Source organism: Onychomys torridus, chromosome 16, assembly GCF_903995425.1.
Source record: "Onychomys torridus chromosome 16, mOncTor1.1, whole genome shotgun sequence".
Taxonomy (NCBI): domain Eukaryota; kingdom Metazoa; phylum Chordata; class Mammalia; order Rodentia; family Cricetidae; genus Onychomys; species Onychomys torridus.
This window is the reverse complement of record NC_050458.1, coordinates 4,900,960-4,916,961: the sequence shown is the minus strand read 5'-3', so window position 1 is coordinate 4,916,961 and position 16,002 is coordinate 4,900,960. Positions and strand designations below refer to the sequence as shown.

Here is a 16,002-nt window from a genome sequence, read left to right as displayed (position 1 = left end):
GGGCTGCGTAGACCCTGAAGCTCAGTAGACCTGGGTGCTGGGTAGACCCCGGGGCTGGGTAGATCCCAGGGCTGGGTAGACTCTGGAGCTGGGTAGACCCCAGGGATGGGTAGACCCTGGGGCTCAGTAGACACAGGGGCTGGGTAGACCACAGAGCTGGGTAGACCACAGAACTGGGTAGACCATGGAACTGGGTAGACCCCGGAGCTGGGTAGACCACGGAGCTGGGTAGACCACAGAGCTGGGTAGACCATAGAGCTGGGTAGACCACAGAGCTGGGTAGACCACGGAGCTGGGTAGATCCCAGGGCTGAGTAGACCCTGGGGCTCAGTAGACCCGGGGGCTGGGTAGACCCCGGAGCTGGGTAGACCCCGGAGCTGGGTAGACCACGGAACTGGGTAGATCCCGGGGCTGGGTAGACCCTGGTGCTGCCTGTAAGTGAAACACAACTAGTGAATGCACAAACCAAAGTGGGAAGGAAAGTTGATTTCAAACAATATAGACAAGTCTGGAATGGTGATAACACAGGAGGACCACAAGTTTGAGGACAGCCTGGGCTATATAAGGAAACCTTATCTGTAAAATGAGTAAATAAAATTGGTTTCTGCATATTGGTCTGTCAAGTAGAATATAAGAGGCCCAAGCAATTAAGAAATAGTGACTTCTTCTTGGCATAACTATGTCTGTATGCAATATCTGGGACATGCTTATGCTAGGGACTTGCTTGTTATTCAACTAAAGTTCAAAATTAATTTGGCATTCTTAATTTTTCTTGCCAAATCTTGAAAGGCTGTTCAGAAGTACCTGAGTTTACAGGGCTAAGTCAAGGCTGACCCATGCTGACAAAAGCTTCACAGCTTTTTGAAAACAGTTTATTCATTTATTATTTATGTGTATGTATACACATGCCTGTGTGAGTTTATGTGCACCAGAAACATGCAGGTACCCACAGAGGTCACAAAGTGTATACAATCCCCTGGAACTGGAGCTACAGATGGTTGTGATCTAGCCAACTTGGGTGCTGGGATTCAAACACTGGTCCTCTGCAAGAGCAGTAAGTGTTCTTGACCACTGAGCCATCTCTCCAGCCCCTCATTTTAAAACATAGATTTTATTTTCTTTATCACTACTGTATGTGTTGTTACACATGTTATTACATGACCTGTATGTATGTGCCATGGTGCATGCATGGAGGTCAGAGGACAGACAGCTCTGTGGAGTCAACTTTCCCCTCCCCCTTCACATAGGTTCCCCAGGTCAAATTCAGGTCAGGTTCATATAGCCAGTACTTTACCACACTGAGCCATCTCACTGGACCCAGATCTACAGCTCTTGGTGTTCAGCAAGTCTTCTCAGCTGTGTGGAAATGCACCAGGTGATGCTGATGTGCACAACAGTAGAAGGCTCTGCATCCAGCAAGCCTCTTTCTCCTCCCACATGTGGGGCACCAACTCCCTGAGAACCTTGGTTTTTGAGGTGCAAGCCAGTCTGTTTGCTGTTTCCTCCGCAGAGTCGCACAACATCCTGTTTCCCTTCCCGTGCCTTAATTCACAACACAGTTTGTTTTGCAATGTTTAAACCAACATTGGATTGTTTTAACAGTTAATGAACTTGCTGATGATGAACCACAGGTTTGGGTAGTCTGGGGAACATGGTGACTTTACAACCCAGCCTTCTCCTTAGAGGAGGACTGAAGGATGGGAGACAAGACACCTCGGACATGTGCCTCATAGGCAGTGACAGGGCCTCTCTCCACTGGGACTCCAGGATCAAAGGGCCGGGCTGGGTTATCATTCCCAGTGTGCAGTGAACAACACTGGCCCAGGCTTTGCTACAGAAAGATTTGTTTAAAGAAATTGATGCAGATGGAAGCCGTGAAGGAAGGATGGGTGGGGACTGTTGAGCCTCAGGGAGACTCGCTGTGTTAGCTCAGGGCTTGGCTTCAGGGCCTCATTCTGAGTCCCCTATCCCTTCTCACCCAAGCAGAACAGGAATCATGTAAAGTCTGCTGCCATCATAGTCTTAGTTAAGTCTTCACATTTCACTGCTGACCTCTGTACCTCCAGGCAAGCCAGCATGCTCGTCTGGGCAAGAGGGCAGAGAGTTCATGTTGGGTACCAAGTGTCCCCGGTGCTGATGTCTGAGACCTCAGTGAGTAATGATGCTATTGTGCCTACCCCCTCATTCTTACCCTGCAGTAGTGAGCAGGTAGCTGCAAAGGGCAGCTAGAGAGGCCTAGAGGAGCCTGAGAGGCCCAGTGCCCATCTCCGGAAGGGTAGATAGAGCTAAGTCTCCAGGAAAGGAAAAAAGGGCAAAGCTGGGCAGAGGGGCCTGGCAGTTCTGCACCCAGTTTCTTAGTCAATGAGTCGCTTGACTCAAAGGGCCACTGTGTAAGTGCCAGGAATGGGGGAAGCGTCCCCTGCTCACTTCTCCACAATGGCAGTGACAGGACCTTTACTGGAAGAAAGCTGAGGAAGAAGAGGGAGACTTGGGATCCACATTATTGAGGAGGAAGAGATCTAGAGTCAAAAGGAAGCCTGGTCTGATAGTGAGACTCCATGTCATAAAAGAAAGAGAAAGTGGCGAGAGAGCAGGTCCCTGGCTTCCTTCTCAGACCACCTGGGTCGAGGGCCAGTGGATCGCCCTCCAACTAGAGCACACACCTTTGCCCTCCTGACTTTGGATGAAGATGCGGCTGTCCTCAAAAACTTGTTCAAAAGAACCTACAGTCCTGCTCTGCCCACCCAAGGGGAGGGGTCTGCTGCAAACCGGAGTCCACTAGTACAGAGTGGCCGAAGGTGGCCTGGCTACAGCCCTGCTGCTTTAAGAGCCTGGCACACTCAAACGAGGGGGTGCTCATTCCTCAGACACTGAGTGGGCCCCTCCAGGGTAGGCAGAGGCAGAAGAGCAGAGATTCAGGTCGGGTAAACCAACACCTGCTCCAAGCCCTGCATCCTGAAAGTGGTAGGTGATATCATGGTAAACGGAGAAGTGGGGTCCCTTCCTCATGTCTCCTGGCTTCTACTGGGGGAAGCCGTGGGCTCCTGCTGCTCCCAATGTGCAGTGCAAAGGCCCATGGGCTGCCACTCACTGGTCCTCTTGCTTCCTAGGAAAACTCTCCCTGGAAGAATTCATCCGAGGGGCCAAAAGTGACCCATCCATCGTACGTCTCCTGCAGTGCGACCCCAGCAGTGCCGGCCAGTTCTGAGCCCTGCACCCCAAGGACGCTACATCTGCTTGTGTCTCCTGATTAGCGTTTAAACTTTTTTTTTTTTTTGCCAAACAATATTGATGGTGACGCTGCCCCCTCTCCGGTCAGATGCACCCTTCTGTGACACCTCGCCTTTTGCTTCTTTCATCGTGGACGCTTTGTGGGAATGCCCAGAGCCCCATGTGCCGTGGAGAGCATGAGCACACTTCATGGTGTTCCCCGCTGGACAGCTTTTTAATCATCATTGTTTTCCGCCTTGATTCTAATGTCTTTGTCTTAAAACACAAGACTTGGGGAAGGGAATTCCACCCAGCCCAGAGGGGCTTTGTTTGAAAGACAAACTATCAGGGGTCTGTTGTGACACATGCCCTCAGGACTATAGCCGGCACCTGGGGCTTGCTTTCCTCAGAACAGGTTATACCCTCTGGGGTAAGGCTATGAAAGGGAGCTGGGACAGCCCCCAAGAGGCCCACTCCCTTCTCTACCCCAGCAGGCTGTAGTTTCTAAGCTGTGAACATTTCAAGGTAAATTAACAGAGGAGATGGGAAAAGAAGGCTCAGCTATTTTTTTCAACAGGTTTACACGAGTTGAGCTAATATGAGTTTCTTTGAAAAAAATCCAACACAGATGGTAACATATTCCAAAACCAGACCCATCTAACTGCCTACTTGTGATTTATAAAAGACTGCTGTATATAAAATATTGGGTATTGCAGACCAAATTAAGTGTTTTGCCTTGTAAATGCATGTGTAGAGAGCGCTAATACAATCTTACTATGGAAGACTGTTTTTAGTAGCTTATTGTGAAGCCAACTACAATGAATGTCAATGTCTTGTTTTAAAGTCATATCTGTCTTTGCACAAGTATATTTTATATACTCCATAAAATTACACAGCAATGATGACAGGGCCTGGCTTTGATTTTTGAATGGTTTCCAGAGTCAAGGTGTCTGGAGGACATGAGGAGGACGGCTTTCCAAGTGTCTTGTACAGCACCGGAGCTCCGCACCAACAGGGACCAAGGCCCAGCAGCGCACCTGCAGCCAATGCAGGCCTGACGTTTCTCTGAGCAGATGAATGTTCTATAGATTTGAAACAGAGACTTCTTAGCAGTTTAACCCACATCCTTGGTGGGGGAGCTACATCTAAAATGTTCATTTTTCCTGCCCACAGGGCCCTTCAAAGAATCAGGTGTGGGACAGCTGGGCAGTTCACCCACTGTAAGAGCCAGCGAGGGGGCCTACCAATGGGGATCCCAACAGTGTTCCCCCTCACTGTTCTCTGAATGTAGCAAAGTTGAGCTGCTGCTTGGGCTGGTCACCTCATATACATTGAAATGAGGGCTGGAAGTAAGAACTTCTGGCCACAGGCGAGCCAAAGCCCCACAGACAGCTGGCATCAGAAGGCCCAACTACTCAAGGATGTCGGTGGCAGAACCTGCCTGAGAGGAGGCGGGAAGGTCTGCGTCTGCCACCAAGCCACTTCCTGTAGGGCTAGAACCACAGAAAGATAAACACAACCACAAGGAAAGTGATGCCGAGAGGTCTCCCCCACCCCCACCCCCACCCCCACCCCCACCCCCACCCCCATCCCCACCCCCACCCCCACCCCCAGCACCACGGTGACTCTCATAGTGGCAGAAGTTCAAATTTGAACGGTGGATTAAAATGAATCACTTCATGGCTTGAAGTTTTGAGACCTAAATTTTGTGATTTTAATTTTCCTAGTGTCATCTCCTTACATTTTGTACCAAGGCTTGCCAAATCCTGGGGGCCAAATGGTAAAGTCTGCTTTTGACCAGCAGAATGAACCTGAGCTGTGGAGCAGAAACAGGTCAGGGACCCAGCACACTGGTCTTTGGAAAGTGGACCCAAATGTCCCACTCTGAATTGAGGACTGAGTGGCGTAGTTAAGGTGGAGAACCCACTCAGGCTCTGCCTCAAGTTGAGCCAGACCCCGTGTTTCCTAGAACTTAGAGCTGAGGTGGGAACTAGAGGAGGTGGCTTCCAGCTACTGGGAAATGAAAGCTTTAGAGGCAAAGGCTGTGCGCCCTGCAGTCCCGGAAGGCATGCAGAGTTCCAGAACTGGCTAGCCACACAGACAAAACACACTGCCTGTGTTCTCCCTGGGGCTGTTTCTCCCCTCCTCCCCACGGAGGTATGGGGTATGTCTAATTTTATACATTTTCACCAAGGAACTTCACGGCACCCGGACGGCTGAGCCCTGAAGACACGTCACTCTGGTGAGGCATTGTTTCGGCTGTGTTTGGGAATACCTGGAGGAAGGGAGTCTTATTTGTTCCAAGTAAAGGCAGCCTGTGTTGTCCATGGGACTGGACTACATGGCTTATGACTTGAAGACCTTCAAAGGTGACTGTTTATAACTCGCTTAAGATGGAGAAGGGATGCTGTGGGTGCTGTCCCACCCCAGCAATACACCCCAGAGGGACTTTCTACAAATGAATTTAATACTATATGTCAGACTATGTGGTGTGGTCCCATTCAGTTGATTGTATAGCTCTTGCCTGGCATTAAAGCATGTTTATTATTTAATATCATTATCTGGAACATGAGATTTTCCTTACTACAACTGCTGTCTTGGGGAGGTTCCAGGTTTGGGGGTGAAAGAGTTTTGAAGCGTTGTTGGTCCATGTATCGCTTCCTTCTCCCTTCCCAGTTTGACCTTTACTCCCTCACATTGACTCTCCTTCCCCATATATGAGGTACACAAGCAAAAACCCAGGCCAGCTCTTGCTCAGCAGGATCTGGGGAAGCCTGAAGAAGGCAGTCTAATCCTCTCTCTTTCTCCTGTCAGAGAAGATTCTGGAAAAGATAACGTGATGGGACGCCTGTACCTCCAAAGCCACTCACACTCCGTTGCTGTCACAGGCCTTGACTGCAGCCAGAAGGCTAACGCCGTGTGGACAGGGCTGCTAGCTTCTCCCTAGAGTAGGAGCTACAATAGACCCCGCCTAGGCCAACTAGACCTTTGGAGAGCAGATGTGGAGAGGTCTTTTCCTACTGCACACAGTTGGTTTCTATGTACAAGGACTGCCTGAAACACATCAAGTCACTCATGGCAGCGATGGTGGGAAGGTGGCCGGAGCCCCTAAGGAGCCTGTACACATACAACCCAGGAATTGCCACACATTTCAAACTTCAGGGTGCCTGCTGCTGGACTCTGCTGTCCTGGGTGTTGATGTATGGTGCACAATCCCAACCCCTAGGGATGCAAAGACAGTGACAATAAGGAGCTAACCACTGGGCAGCTCCCAGGCATGGGAAGGCTTAACTGTATGGATTTTCCAGGGAAGAGCTGATATTTCAGTGTTTCTCTTTGAGAAATGGTGCAAACACTTCACAGTGCAAGGCGGCAGGACTTGCTAATCACTACCCTTGGTTAAATAGTCGCCCTTATGCTCAGGATTGGGCCCATCAATATTCCGTCATGGATGGGAGTGGGGGTGGGGATAAGGGAGAGACTTACAAGACTCCACCCCTCCCTGAGGAGCTGTTTGCAGTGAGCAGTTGCTGGGGAGGGGAAATGAAGGGGGATCAGCAAGAGCAGGAGGGGGACAAGAGAAGGCAGTGAGGGGTGAACACTGCCAAATCATACATGTTTGCAAAAAAAAAAAAAAAATGAAATTAGTATATGCTAACAAAAACCCTCACCACTACACGCACCTCCATGGAGACAGGCAAATGGCCAGTCAGCCCTCACCAAGCTGAACTTCTTCAATAGCAATATCTCAGCACTTGGTTGAGCTCATTCTGAGTGTTCCAGTGTGAGTGTGGAAGGCTTGGAAGTGTGTGAACTGGGGGGCATTGCTAGCAACGAAGTTGACTGGGAGGGAGGACTGGCCTCAAGATCAGTTGTAAACTCCTATCCCACCTTGAACACCACTATAAACACCCAACGGCAAATCAGAAATGTCCCTTCCCAAATGGTCTCTGATGGGCATTTGATCCCAGTGAAGAAGGGTGGTGTGCATCTGCAGTCTCCACCACACCTCTCCTCTGGCTCATCCCCACCAAGTTCCTCAAACTCCTGATTCCCAACATTAACCATCCACCCATTCAGAAGAGCCCAGAAGTACGGAGCTTAAGAACCCTTGGGAATAAGTGGAATGTAGCACCAAGGGTACTCCTCTAGTCCAGGAGCTTGTGTTGGTAAGTACAGCTCACTGTGAGGGCCACATCAAAGGGGGAGATGTGATGAGCACTCACACCCCCAAACCACACACTCAGGCAGGTGTGAAGATCAGTCAGACCTGAGGAAGAGGAACAACATGGAGAGTGACAAAAAGGCTTGTGGCCTATTTTGTTCCAGAAGTTCCCACATAGTAAACACCCCTCACCCCTAGCCTGCTCTTCCCTACCCCTGATGTGAGCATAGAGGGCTGATCCCACTGGGTTGAAGTCAGCCAGGGAAGGCTTTTTGGAGGCAAGATTTTAGTACTGTGCCTGGAAAGAGAAGGGGTGCTGTGGAGAATGCTAGCCGTGCTACTTGTCGGGAGGGATGCTCTTGGGAGATCACTGAAGACACCAGCTGGAGCAAGGTGCGCGGTTCTGTAATGTGGCGGTTACCACTGGAGCCCCAGAACAGAGAGTATTCTGAGGTGTGGCTCTTGGAGGGACAGGAAGTGTGGATGTGGAATTGAAGTATGAGCCATGTGACTTTTGCCTCTCTGTAGAGGTCGACACAAATGTAAAGCAGAAAGAATCTCCAGAAAGTGCCAGGGAGAAGGTGTAGGCAGAACCCACCCGGGGAAACCAGTCAGGAGTGACTTCCAGGCCACACTGGGGGCCTCTTGTCGCCCTTTGGCCCTCTTGGCATTTTAGCCTGGTATAACAGGAGGGTGGGGGACTGGAAGAGCAAGTCTGTGCCATGCTGTAAGCAGGGCCTGAAGGTGCAAGGGCAGCCCAGACCCCAGAGACTCTCCCTCAAAGACAAAAAGTATTGGGGTCACCACACAGAAATCACCAGACGCAGCTGTTTGACTCGTGTTATGAATATTTATTTTTTCTTCTTAAAAATGTACAAAAAATAAAATAACGTATTTATAGTTTATAGATTCCCCCTTTCCCATTTACAAAACTATGAAGTTACATTGCTCTTTTTTAGGCAGGAGCAGATGGTACACACATCAACCCCCTTGCTTGTCCTTCGGAAAGGGCCATTCTCAGAATTTGGCACAAACCCTCCTTCCTGTTGCATTTCATGACTGTTAAACACGAAGGAAAGCAAATGTTTTAACTCATTTCATGCTTCCCAGGTCTCTGTGTTAGCACATGCCTTAGTCTTTCAGGAGCTGATTTCAGTATGACAGCCCCTGTGTACCTCTCCGTTGGTTCCAATTCTAAACACCGGGAAAGTTTCAACAATGTGACGACACGGAAGCTTTCTGGCTTCAAGTGTGCCCCATCTTCTATGGACTAAACACAACGACAAAAAGTTCTTTATTTGGGTGAGATTAATTCAGAGACAAAGTTGAGGCAAGCTTTTCCAGCTTGCTGGAGTGTTTTGTTCAGAAAAGGATGCTCAGCAAAGAAGGGATGCCCCCAGCGGATGCTCCAGGACCTGACACTGGAACACTCTTTGGTGGCACTGGCTTCTATCCCTTGTTCTGGTGATGGCTATCACAAGCACTGCTTAGGGGTTCAGGACAAAGGCAAGGCAAAGCCATCTCTGGCTTGTCTTCGGCCATACAGCAGACCAGCAGTTTTCCAGAGACTAGAGAGAAGAGCTGGCAGCAGTGGGGTTGCTACACGTCTGTCTTCTCCCTGCTCTGGAGTTTTACACCCACATATAAGGTCCGCCAGCATGTTTTGAGCTAACCCCAAGTGTTGTAGACCATAGATCAGAGACCCACTAGCACCCTGGAGGGTCCCCAAGCTTCAAGGAATGGTGTTTAGAGTGGAGGTGAGGACTGGAATGAGGAGTGCCGGGGCTCTCAGAAAGGCACCCCGATATCCCTGGGAGCCTCTTCGGCACCTACTCTCCATCCCATTCAACTTCTTTGCCACTTTGGAGAGCAAGGGCTGGTCTAGAGTCAGCCTCAGGGGCAGGTGGGACAAGAAGGCAGGAGTCAACTGAGCCTCCAGGTAAGACATCAAAGTGCTTCCCAGGCAGATCTGGACCTTTCCATGGAAGCTGTCCCATGATCCAGGCCTGGGAGTGGGATATGCATGGCTACTCAAACTAGTGCTCAGCCCACGGGGGCACATACAAGTCCCTAAGCTACTGACCTGCCATCTCAGAGAGAACAGCAGCCCACGGTGGGGCATGCTTTCATGACTGGTCAGGAAAGCAGCTTTCTCTTGACCTCCCCCGGGGAAGGAGAGGAACAGCCTTAGCTCTCCAGTGTGCCTCCCAAAGCCGGGTTTGGAATTGCCAGGGCCCCCATGGCTTTCCACAGCCTGTGTGGATAGCCCCACCTCTTCCGGTCTCCAGAAGCACGAGGAGAGCGTCTGCTGTTCACAGCCAAGCCGAGCTGCTGGCTCGCTTCGCAAAACTACAGTTGGACTTTCAAAGGGGCCACTTGAGATGAAGGACATGCTTGTAAACTGTGAGGCACAACAGTGTCCAGGATCCCACGTTGGCCAAGCAGTTCTGTCGCAGGTCCCAGCGACAGGGCCCGCCCCAGCGTAAACCCCTGCAGAAACTTTACAGAAGGCTTAAGTTACCAAAGCTAAACAAGGCACTGACAGCATGGCCCTGCCCAGACATACCACCATGAGATAAAGTACGATGGCCTGGAGGACATCATGTTTGAGGAGAAAGGGCTCCGTCTGGGGACGGGGAACAAGTCCTCAGGCATGGCCCAATGAAGAGTCCCTCCAGCCATTCACCACAGTCACATGACACCCCAAAGGCCTCCTCTTGGATAGAGCAGAGTGCTCTGAGTCTTTGGGTCGTGTCTTCTCCAGGCCAGTGGCAGTAAACACGCCCGCACACCACAGGTAAAATATATTATTGCGATATTATGTACAAAATATGTACATGGTCACTAGGCTTACTTTGTGTTCCTTATTACTGACATGGTAGCAGAATGTCTTCCCGTACAAGGCCCAGTGGCTACTTGCTGAGACCCCCTGGAGGTATTTAGTAAAATGACCTTCTTCAGAGCTATCTGAAGGTTTGGGGCCAGTAAAAGGGTGTCCTTCTTACCCCACCCATGGAGACTGCGCCAAGGAGGCGCTCATCTCGTCCATCCACTCAAGAGCAGGGAAGTAAGAAAAGACACAGCAGCTGCCCGGGCTCCTCGAGATGAGTGGACTGGCTGTGTTTCCCTTGAAGGGGTGGGGGGTGGGGGGAATGGGACCCTGGATGCCTCACATGGAGCTATCAGTAACTTATAGAGTCCTGGAGGGCCTGGACTCCAGGTTCTTGGGGAAAATGGGCAATAAATAAGGGCCTGCCAGGCCCAAAGAAATTTGCTGAGGGGCTCAGGCTTCAGCTCCATGGGGAGCAAATGGAGGAGTCGACATGGACACTCACAGGGCCTTGGGCCCCGCCCCTTTCCCAGCAGTCTTGTAACAGTCTGTGAGGTGGGTGAGATGGAGCTCCAGGTTCTGGGGCAGCGAGATTCCATCCCATCTGTCCCAGGAAGGAGCACGCTGAAGAGAGCTCCTGTCAAGGGGACCTGTGCCCAGGGCTCAGATCTCCATCAGCGTGATCTTGAAGCCTTCCACCATGCTCTCCATGTTGAGGATGAAGGTGTCCTCATTTGAATAGTGCTCAATGATGTTGTCATCCATGTTCACCAGGATGCTGTCACAGTTGGGGGAGATGGGGTGAGGTAAGAAACAAAGCCAGTGAACAGAGGGCTCAGTGCAGGAACACCTTTCAGGCTGGGTGTTCCCTAACCTTCTACTTCTTTCCCTAAAACAGAAACCTTCTAGTTCCTTCCCCTAAAGGAAGCAGAGCCTCAGTTTCCCTGAACTACCCTTACAATTTCTTATTAAACAGGGCTTCTGAGACCATTTGGCCCAACCGTTATGCCTCAGAGAAGTTAGCAGAGAGCCAAACAACTGTTGGCTACTGAATCACAGCCCAAATAGTTCGGACCCTAAGGATTTTTATTGCGAACCTCAGCTGCCCTTGACTGAACACATACGTGCAGTAAAAGACAGTGCATGCGGCTTAAAGGCAAGTTTTATGTCAGTAATTTGCAAGTACGAAACAACCCAGCCAGTGAAGACGAGGATAGGTCTAAAGCCAGCTTTGCCTTACCCCCGCAAGCTGCCCGCCTCTCTCCCACTGCCTGCCCCATGGTGGTGTTTGCTGGATATGTGTACCATATGTGTGCGCGACACCCTCGGAGTTCAGAAGAGGCCATTTAATCACCTGGGACTAGAATGGCAGCTGGTGTGAGCCACCAGTGGGTGCTGAAAACTGAACCAGGGTCCCGTGGAAGGGCCACACGTGCTCCTAACCAGTAGGCCAGCCTCCAGTCCCTCTCTGTGACTGAGGAGGGCCTGAGCCTCTCATTCTTGTCAGTTTGGGAAGGAGTAACTCACTAAGTTGTGTTATAGTGGTGCCTGTGCACAGGACTTCATAGTGAGGCTCGACAGCCATCAGGACTTGAGGCACCACTCAAGGAGTATCCCCAGCCCACTGTATTGGAAAACATTGCAGCACACATTCACTGATTCCCAATAAGAGCTTAAGTTTGATGCCCAGTCAGCCAAAGGCTCCAAATTCAGAAAGTCCGGGAATCCCAGGTCATGTTTCCTGAATGAAGGGGGTCAGAGGAAGCCCTAGGAGGGCCTTAAAAGGGGCAGAGATGAGTGACCTCCTGAGTGTTGAGACCATAGGCCCTGCCCCCACTCCCATCTATGTTCTGTTTACTAAACATGAGGCCTGGAGTAAAACGCAGAAGCGGCCTGCTTACTTTTCTCTTTTGTAAGCTCATGGATTAGTGGGGGAAACACAGATGAAACACTGGGCAGGGAACCCACAGCCTCCTGACCACCCAACCAGGAAGGACCGGTTGTTCTTACCAATGTGCACAAACAGGTCCCATGGCCATTTGAGAAGATTTCATGGATGATTACCTTGGAATAATTTCCGATATTCTCAACAAATTATTGTTCCTACTGGTGCCAGTCAGGAGCCAATGTCGAGTGGTGACCTCTTCACTTTCCGCTGTCCCCACCACCTCTCTATCCCTCTGGTCCACTCGTAATGCTGTCTACGGGTGCATCTCAGGTGACATCCTGGCAGTGCACTGTGGGTCTCTCTGCCTCAATCACTAAAGATCTTTAGCCGGCATTGTGGGCCCCGGAGGTAAGAAGAGGTAAGGAAAGTACCATTTTAAAATGCACCCTGCAGACACGGAAGCTAGCTGAGGTTAGGTCTTTCTTACCCCTTTTTGCTCTTCTTATAAAGCTTTGTGATTTTCTCCACAGGCAGTCCATACTTCTCAGACAGCTGAAAGGGGAACAACAGGGAAGCTGGTCAGCAGGGGGACGCAACGTGGTCACACTGCCCTGAGCACAGCACAGTCTCCGCCCACGAGACACGGTGGAAAATCCCATTTATAAGGAACAAAAAGCCTCAGTTTCCCTGAACTACCCAAGCCTGCTGGCTTTATAGGTTAGTAAAATGAGGTTTCACGAAGTGAATGGAGCTCCAGACCACAGTTAGCAACTGATAGGGTCACAGCCTAACTAACTAGGCCCCTGACTGCTTCCACCAAGTCCTATGTTCTCTGTCCTTAGCAGGAAGAGAAAAGAAACAAGAATTGCAGTTCATGATGTGAGCACACAGCCTGTGAGTGTGTCAGAGTTTGTCTAATACCACCCCTATTTTTATTCTCTTTGGACAGATCTTAAATCACTCACCCAAACAAGCTTGATAATCGACATCGGCATTTCCTATCAGTTTAAAAAAAAAAGCTTCTAATCACAATGTTGGATTAAATAGGTAGCCATACCTCAAACTAGATTTCAAGTGAGCCAGGTGTAGTGGCACACGCAGGTAACCCCAGCACTACGGCAGGAGACTGAGATCTCGTGAGCTATGTAGTACGTTCCAGACCAGCATCAATAGGTAGTCAAAAAAAAAGTTCAGGTGGATAAAAGATTTATATTCGAAAGATAAGACCATAAAAGTACAGGAAAAAATAAACATGAGTTAATTCTTCATATAACTATCACCCTAAAGTACAGTTTTCTAGGGAGACATGAAACCTGTAAAAAACAAGGTTAAATATTAACAGCAATGTAGAATGTTAAAACACCAGTAGATCAAAAACCACCACAAGGAAAAATAACATGCTGGGAAGCATTTTAAAATATAAACGACAGACATGGTGCAAAGTGCTGTAAGTTAAAAAGAACTGGCCAGGGAGCTGGGGAGGGAGAAAACACAACGCATTTCAGAGGAAAAACATTGAGTGGTAAGCATGTGGAAGCTCGACTGCACTCTTATTCACATTTCTCAAGTGAAGACAGTAGTAGGATAGTACTTTTAATTTATCAAACTATCAAAAAATGCAAATGAGACCAGAGAGGCAGCTCAGAATGTAAAAGGATTTTCTGCTTTTGTACCACAGCTCCAAGGGATCTGACGCCCTCTTCTGGCTCCCATGGGTACCTGCACACACACTGCAGACACACTGACCCATTAAAAATAAATCTAAAACCAAACAAAACTGAAGTGACACTCTAACATTGGTCAGAGTGTGAGAAGAGCAGTGCCCGGGTTCTGTGGATGGGACAGGGAAGCACAGCCTCCTGGGAAAGAAGTTCGGCAGACCATGAAGTTTTTAAAAGCACATATGTTCTGGGCCACAGACTCCATGTCTAGCAATCTGACATACAGAAATATTCTCATACTCAGAGATGTTCTGAATATCACTGTTCATAATAGAGAAAATTTCCTAACAAGTACCCATAAATATCTTGATATTTTCTTCACAGATTACATTAAAAAATATGGAAAGCTTATATTGCTTAGCATATTAGGTGGGGCAAATCAGTGGAAATTTGTCTACATAGCATAATCTTGTCTGCATTTTAAGCCTTTACGTATGTTTAAATGTACAGAAAATATTTAAACGACATGCCAAATCCACTAACAGTGGCTCCAGTTGATAAATGTTGGATTCAAGCTCCCTTTATTTTATATCATCTGTAGTGTTTATTTTCACAATTGTGTCATTTTTGTAAGTGCAAAGTAACAAGAGTTGAAAGATGCATTCTGGAAAGATCTGCCCCAAATATGTGCCATGCCCTTCTCTACAGAGTGACGAGTGAGTGGCTCACAGGCAGCGGAGGCAAAGGGGGTTTGGGGCCACACTTAGAGAGGGCAGCACAGGCTAGAAGGGGGCTGAAGAGCCCTAGGGGAGCTGGCATTCCAGAGAACCCTAGTTCCTACCCATCCGTTCCCACTGCAGGGCAAAAAGAGCTCTTCACCTTACATATACCCAGAAGCAAGGCATCTGCGCTGAGGACAGAGGGGTAGGGTGGTAAAGGGGGGCTGGATAAGAAGCCACCTGCTGAATGGGGCACACCACTGATGGTCCTGATGAGAATAAGCCGGGACGAACAAAATGGTTTTTAAAAGAAAAGCAGCATGCTTCTTGGCCAGTGAGATGGCTCATGGGTAAAGGCTCTTGCTACCAAGCCTGACAACCTGAGTTCAGCCCCCTGAAACTACAACGTGCAAGCAACAAGAGGCCCCCACTATGGCCCGGAAGTCACTCTGACTAGAGAGTTGTTGGCTGACTTCCACATACGCTATGTCAATAAATGGAAAGAGGAACCTTTCTAACAGGAGCATGGAGGCAGCAAAGCTGACTGACAGACCCTGTGTTAGAAGCGCTCATCTGAAGAGAATGTAAAAGATGCACAGGCAGAGAAAATGCAGAGCCGATGAACAAGGCCATGAGAAGCAGAAGCTAAGAGAACGACAGTCATGAAACTGTCCCCCACAGCTCAGCACCGGGACAAACATCATCACAGACACAAGGAGGCCGTGAAGTACGGCGGGAGACTTACTTATTTCAGAATTGTGAAATCTAATGGAAAAATCAGAATGACGTGATTGATGGAGTTTATATAATAAAATGCATACACACATACATATCACACCTCCCAAAGAGACTCTGTCACGTAGTAAGTAATAAGGACAGGCCACACTGGACCATAAATTCAATGAAACAGGAAATTAAACTTGAGAAGTTAATCAGAAATGTTTTGCCTCTCAGAAGTATTCTACTCTCTTCTCTCTTCCTCCTACTGAGGCCCATACACTATTTGTCAAGCCTCCTGGTGTCCATAGTTGCTTATGCAAATCAAAAGGGAGCCGCTGTTTTGGGCTAGGCTGGTAGGGTGCTTGCCTAGTATGCACAAGGCCCTGGATTTGATCCCCAGGAGTGCATAAATTGGGTGTGGTGGTGCACACTTGTTGTCTCAGCACTCTGGGTCATCATCTGCTACACAGCAAGTTCTGAAGCCAGCCTGAGACCCAGAGAGGAAGGGAGGGAGCCAAAAAGGTGAACTAGTTCTGTCCCTTGGGCTCTGAGTTGAATTGAGTTCTTGCTGAAGCAATGACGTTCTCGAGTGGCCTAACTTCCTTACTCATTCCCTGGGTTTCTAGAACCACTCAGTGAGCAGAACCAGCCCACAGAAACTACTTGAGAACAGTCAGCTTCCACAGTATTTCTTGAGTTATTTCCTCAGATGGCTGGCCAAAGCCACAGCTTTCGACTGTTTGCAGGTCCTCAAAGGGTGTGGACAGGAGCTTCGGTGGGGGAAGTGTCCAAGCAGGCACTCCAGGAGG

At 49.2% G+C, this 16,002-nt stretch overlaps 2 protein-coding genes across 4 annotated transcripts in view; one reads left to right on the top strand and one right to left on the bottom strand.

Annotated features, from left to right (window-relative positions):
• Window positions 1-4,117, top strand: part of Ncald (neurocalcin delta) — a 180,014-nt gene extending 175,897 nt beyond the window's left edge. For all 3 annotated transcript variants that reach the window (XM_036208390.1, XM_036208389.1, XM_036208391.1), the window contains exon 4: window positions 3,111-4,117. In XM_036208390.1, the coding sequence (XP_036064283.1) occupies window positions 3,111-3,208 (98 nt within the window). In that variant the 3' untranslated portion in view covers window positions 3,209-4,117. The remainder of the gene's footprint in view (window positions 1-3,110) is intronic.
• A 4,161-nt stretch (window positions 4,118-8,278) lies between these two features.
• The window catches only part of Grhl2 (grainyhead like transcription factor 2), a 134,403-nt gene continuing 126,679 nt past the window's right edge, over window positions 8,279-16,002 (bottom strand). Inside the window, exons 15-16 of the mRNA XM_036208413.1 lie at window positions 12,581-12,645; window positions 8,279-10,983 (exon numbers count right to left, since the gene is read on the bottom strand). Of these exons, the coding sequence (XP_036064306.1) occupies window positions 10,869-10,983; window positions 12,581-12,645 (180 nt within the window). The 3' untranslated portion in view covers window positions 8,279-10,868. The remainder of the gene's footprint in view (window positions 10,984-12,580; window positions 12,646-16,002) is intronic.